The 6000-nt window shown below is 39.8% G+C and overlaps 1 protein-coding gene across 9 annotated transcripts in view; it reads left to right on the forward strand.

Annotated features, from left to right (window-relative positions):
• The window catches only part of tnk2b (tyrosine kinase, non-receptor, 2b), a 126679-nt gene that overhangs the window by 75574 nt on the left and 45105 nt on the right, over window positions 1-6000 (forward strand). For all 9 annotated transcript variants that reach the window (XM_061732966.1, XM_061732963.1, XM_061732969.1 and 6 more), the window contains one exon: window positions 5965-6000. This exon is cut by the window's right edge and continues 142 nt beyond it. In XM_061732966.1, coding sequence (XP_061588950.1) covers window positions 5965-6000 — 36 coding nt within the window. The remainder of the gene's footprint in view (window positions 1-5964) is intronic.

Below are 6000 nucleotides of genomic sequence, written 5' to 3' on the forward strand. Positions count from 1 at the left end.
TGCAGCGAAATTCAAAATATGGAGGTGGATTCAGATGACCGGTGCTAAAGCCGCAGGCACTGCTGGCACTCAGGTTCCCCTGGAAGTCCCTACAGTACAGACTGTTGTTGACATCACCTCCGCTTATTTACTGGCCACCGGGCTCTCTGACTCTTGTCTAAGCTACACTGCAAAAACTCCAAATCTTACCAGGAATATTTGTCTTATTTCTAGTTTCAGTTTCAGTTTATTTTTATTTGTTAGAGAGGGACAACGTACATTAAGAAACATTTTATAAAATAAAATGTAAATGTACCCAATTGCAGCCAAAAGGCTAGTTTACATTGGCAGTCCCCCTGCCAGAAATAATAGGCTAGTACCTAGTAAAAAAGATTAAAACACAAGTACAAACAAATCAGCTATAACATATATAATTCAACCCTTGCAATATACACAGTTCATCCCCACATCGATAGTATACACATCAATGTTCACATATTTGATTATCGATCAACCAATTCCTAAGATTATATTTGAAGACGTTGTATGAAATGGACTCTCTAATGTTCTGTGGGATGTTATTCCACTCAAGTGCTGTTTTATAAGACAAAACCGTTAAAATATCTCATTTTTAGTCAAGAAATCTCATTACACTTAAAACAAGAGTCATTACCAGAACTTGTTATTTGACCATTTTCACCTGTTACCAAGTACATTTTCACTTGAAATAAGTAGCCAATTTAAAAAGAAAACTCCTGCACACCTTCTTTTCACCGTACTAGTGTTTATTGGGCCAACGTTTCGGTCATAGACCTAAAAAGGCATCAAAAAAGGTTTTTTGATGCCTTGAAAAAGGTCTATGCATCTAGATCTATGCAGCTTTCCTCCTCCGACGCACCTTTCTGCATATCCGGGGTGCTCAAAGTTTTCTACTACTTGAAATAAGTAGAAAAAGATTTATCTTCTCATTACAAGCAAAAAAATCTTGTTCCACTGGCAGATTTTTCTACTTATTTTAAGTGAAAATCTACTTGAAACAGGTGAAAATTGTTGTTTTTTCCAGTGATGTCTTGTTTTAAGTGTAATGAGATTTTTTTTGACTAAAAATGAGACATTTTAACTAGAAATAAAACAAATATTCTTGTTAAGATTTTGAGTTTTTGCAGTGTAACCCAGGCAACAACCTTCTCCTCCCTCATTAAGCCGGGCTGCATGGTTGAACTTTGCAAAAAAGATGACAGCTGATCCACTTTTATGGACATGTGGGCTGGAAAGAATCTGTATCAGCAGAAACATCTGATATAAGCATTGGGGCCGGAATCCATCCTAGTTTATAGTTTTATAGTTTTAATCGGATCCCCATTAGCTACAGCAAAACTGCAGCTATTCTTCCTGGGGTCCAACACATAATACACAGAACATTACAACAAGAAATGAAAAGCAAACCTAAAGAGGTAGCATATAAAAAAAGAAAGGAAAAACAGAAAATAAAAACAAAATAAATAGTCATTCCGTTTGACATTTTGATATAACTAAAAACAATACATATTCATACATTTTATAACATCAACAAATTCAAACCATGTATAGTTATCATAGTTTGCACCAATAACCATTTTTAATAAATATTCATTTATTTTTATTATCTATCTGTCTGTCTGTCTGTCTGTCTGTCTACATTATTTATTTAATAATTATTAAATAAGTTTTATATGTATCTATTCAAGAGATGTTTCTTTACTAACAATTGTAATTATTTTATGTTAATAGTTTTCTTAAAGAGTTTGGGAAGTGGGTTCCATGCAGACATGGCTCTGTACATCACCGTTCTTTTACCATAGTTTTCTTTATTTTTGGCAGTAAAAACTGACCTCTGAGAGCGTGTCTTGTGCTGTAGCTCGGATTTTCTAAACTGTAACAGTGTCCTAGTATGTCGATCTGGGATCTCGAATATTCACATATGTATATTTCTTATGTGAAGCTGAAAAGCTTTATTCCTCTAGCTCAGAAAGCTGTATTTGTGTGTGTCACATCGTTGGTTTGGAGCTCAGGCCAGAGTCATTAAACAATAGGAGCTGACCTTTAACCGAGCTCACTGCAGAGCTTGGGTATTGGAGAGGAAGCCGTGGCCCCAGCGACTCTCTCTCTCCAGACGTCCTAACCTCCTGTAACCTCCTGTAACCTCCTGGCCTCCGCCGCCAAAGGAAGTCCCTCACGATTACTGACCCCTGTGGGCCGAGCTCCTCCCTGGAGGTCTGACTCTCTTTCAGCATGGCATACGGATGTTTGCTCTCGTGTGTGTTCTCTCTTGGTTGGTTCACCTCTCCAATCAGACACAAGGGTCTCAGGGATTCACACAGATTTCAGCTCCAAGTAGTCGTGGTTGCCAGCGGTTACACTAACTTGAACGTGATGGTCTGGTGTTGTGATGTTGAAGATTGTGTGAACTCTTGTGCAGAAGGATGCAGTACTTTGTAGTTTTTTTTTTTTGTCTACATATATATTAATATATATCATCTATCATATATATATATATATATATATATATATATATATATATATATATATATATATATATATATATATATATATATATATATATATATTTATTTATTTATTTTATAATTAAAATAATAATTTTTTATAATTTTTTTTTTAGTACTTTGTAGTTAATTGTCTGATATTTTTGGATGTTCTGCATCGTTCTTCTTCTGCCTCTTTTTGCTCCAAAATTGTGGAAAATAGTTTAAATATAATGTAAATAGTTTAAACTATAAATAGTTTATACTTGATATAAATATTGCCTTTGTATATAAAAAGTACAAAGGCAATATATTGCAGCCGTTAAGTTGAAGTTATTACTTTTGTATATTTGTTAAATTAGTTTTAGTTTTAGTCTTAGGGTGCTTTCACACCTGACCCGTTTGGAGCAGTTGTTCCGAAACAGGGAGCGTTTCCCCCTAAAGATCGGTTGGTTTGGTATATGTGAACACAGCAATCACGCTCGGATGCGGGACAAAACAAGTGAGCTGAGATCTCCTAGGAGAGGTGGTCTCGGCTCGCTGCCATTCCAGACCTGGAGTGGTGCGTTTTTTTATTTGGAGTGAGAACATAATCGATACAGAAACCGACACAACTCCATTCATGTGTATGTGCGACCGGCGCAAGGAGAAGAGTCGGTGCAGCCTCCAATACCTTCTCTCCTATTGGACACAATTTTCTCTCTTCTCTCTCTTCTCCCTTCTCTCCTATTGGACACAACTTTCTCTCTTCTCCCTTCTCTCCTATTGGACGTACCGAGATGTCGTCACAGCGCGGCATGGTGAAATTGAAAATTGAGAGCGGTCCACTCTTGCGCCGGTAGCACATAAATGAACGCGATCACCGGCGGTCTGCGCTTTGCGCCCTCTCTGTGAAAGGAGCTTTATAACCATTGTTTTTTTTCCCGGGGTACGGAAGAGGAAACTCCTTCCGCGTTCATTTCTGACCAATCAGAGAACAGTTGGTTCATGGCATGTGTTAACAGCTTTGAACCGCTACAGACAGTTGCCTTGTGAACACAAACTCCACAAACGAAAAACGAAACAACTGTATCGATTTAGCCCCTGAATCGGAACAAAACAAACGGGCCACAGGTGTGAAAGCATCCTTAGTCTTAGTTTTATAGTGTTTATTCTGCTTATGATTTTGCTAAGAATGTTTATATTATTGTTTTTTGTGTCTCCGGAGGGCGTGTTTGTGCGTCAGGAGGATAAATGGGTCAGGTGATGCACGGCGCGGCGTGGAAAACCTAAATGTTTGGTTACGAGGGTGGTGGTTGTCTACAGTTTTTTGACCACGTTATTTAACTTTTTTTTGTTGCCATGAAAGACTGTTTTGTTTGCTTTTGGATTTCGTAATATTTTAGAAAATACTTTGGAACAAGTTGGAACGTAAAATAACCGCGGCTTTTAAAAAGAAAAGGCCGGTACACAATATATCAAATACTAAAATTGAAAAGTATGTTTTTAGTTTCTTTGTTCTCAGCAGCTTTGTCCTTGAACTTGTCCTTGTCCTTGTAGCTGCAGCTATTTAGAAATGTTCTGCATCGTTCTTCATCTGTCTCTTTTTGCTCCAAAAATGTGGTAAATAGGGCAGCCCGGTGGTTTGGTGGTTAGCACTGTTGCCTCACAGCAATAAGGTTCCTGGTTCAACTCCCTGGCCCAGCAGGGTCTCTCTGTGTGGAGTTTGCATGTTCTCCGCGTGCCTGCATTGGTACACTCCGGTTACTCCGGCTTCCTCCCACAGTCCAACAACATGCATAGTAGATTAATTGATGATTTTAAGGCCCCGTTTCCACGTAGCAAAAACGGTGGTGTTTTCATGCGTCTTGGCCGTTTGTTCGAAGCTCAAAGTCACTCTAAGTAGCTAACGGACAATAATATGTGTGCAATAACCATATGTGCAATAACCATATGTGCAATATCTGCCTGTCTACCTTCCACGCATTCTACCTGCTTTTTTTCTTTTTTATTTTCAATGTACTATATATACTGTTCATATTTTGTAATTATATATATTTTTTACTTTTTACCCCTCCCCTGCATGTGTGTGTTATGTGTACTGCTGCCAACAAAGTGAGTTTCCCCACTGAGGGAGAAAATAAAGGATTATCTTATTTTATCTTTCGATCATTTCTGAAAACTCCGGCCAAAGTGGAGATTTTCAAAACCTCCGTCTTCACGTTTGCTTGTAAACGGAGAGAAACGGACATTTAGGCTTCAGAACGTCACATTATGCGAAAGAAACGTCCCCAGCGTCATGTGTGCGACCTGTGTTTACAATTTGTTTGTAACCGTCAATATTTTCTTGTATTTTACTTGTTTTATATTCTAAAGTCACACTTAAAAGTAACTCCACTTTTTTCCAGGATTCTGATTGGCTAGCATGACTTTATCTTCTCGTTACACTGCCCCCTGTAGGTTTGGCTGCTCATAGCACCTTAACAGAGTATTTATGCGGGTTTGTGTAAATGATGGTATTTTTCAAAACGTAGAGGGGGAAATATCAGTTTTTGTAAATACCCGGCTCTGTGTAAACGTGGCCTAAATGGGCCAGTAGGTGTGAGTGAGTGTGTCTGGTTGTTTGTCTGTATATGTGTCCCTGTGATGGACTGGTGACCTGTCCAGGGTGTTCCCCTGCCTATCTTCTGAAAATAGCTGGGTTAGGCTCCAGCAGACCACCGTGACCCTGCAATGGATGAAGCGGGTATAGATAATGGATGGATGGATGGATGGATGTGGAAAATAGTTTGAATATAATGTAAATAGTTTAAACTATAAATAGTTTATACCTGATATTAACTGAAAAAAGTACAAAGGCAATAAATCAAATACTAAAATTGAAAGGGCTTTTTTTTGTTTCTTTGTTCTCAGCAGCTTTGTCCTTGAACAAATGTAGCTGCAGCTACTTAGAAAGCTGCTGCTGCTGCGTGTATCTGATGTGCAGCCGGTGTGATTGCTGCTGCGTGTATCTGACGTGCAGCTGGTGTAATTGCTGCTGCGTGTATCTGATGTGCAGCCGGTGTGATTGCTGCTGCGTGTATCTGATGTGCAGCCGGTGTAATTGCTGCTGCGTGTATCTGCTGTGCAGCCGGTGTAATTGCTGCTGCGTGTATCTGATGTGCAGCCGGTGTAATTGCTGCTGCGTGTATCTGATGTGCAGCCGGTGTGATTGCTGCTGCGTGTATCTGCTGTGCAGCCGGTGTAATTGCTGCTGCGTGTATCTGATGTGCAGCCGGTGTAATTGCTGCTGCGTGTATCTGACGTGCAGCTGGTGTAATTGCTGCTGCGTGTATCTGATGTGCAGCCGGTGTAATTGCTGCTGCGTGTATCTGACGTGCAGCTGGTGTAATTGCTGCTGCGTGTATCTGCTGTGCAGCCGGTGTAATTGCTGCTGCGTGTATCTGCTGTGCAGCCGGTGTAATTGTTCCTGTCTGCTCCACAGCGGCTGAGCAGCAGCATGCAGAGTGAGGAGGGCACC

The sequence above is a fragment of the Cololabis saira genome, chromosome 10 (assembly GCF_033807715.1).
Source record: "Cololabis saira isolate AMF1-May2022 chromosome 10, fColSai1.1, whole genome shotgun sequence".
Lineage (NCBI taxonomy): Eukaryota > Metazoa > Chordata > Actinopteri > Beloniformes > Belonidae > Cololabis > Cololabis saira.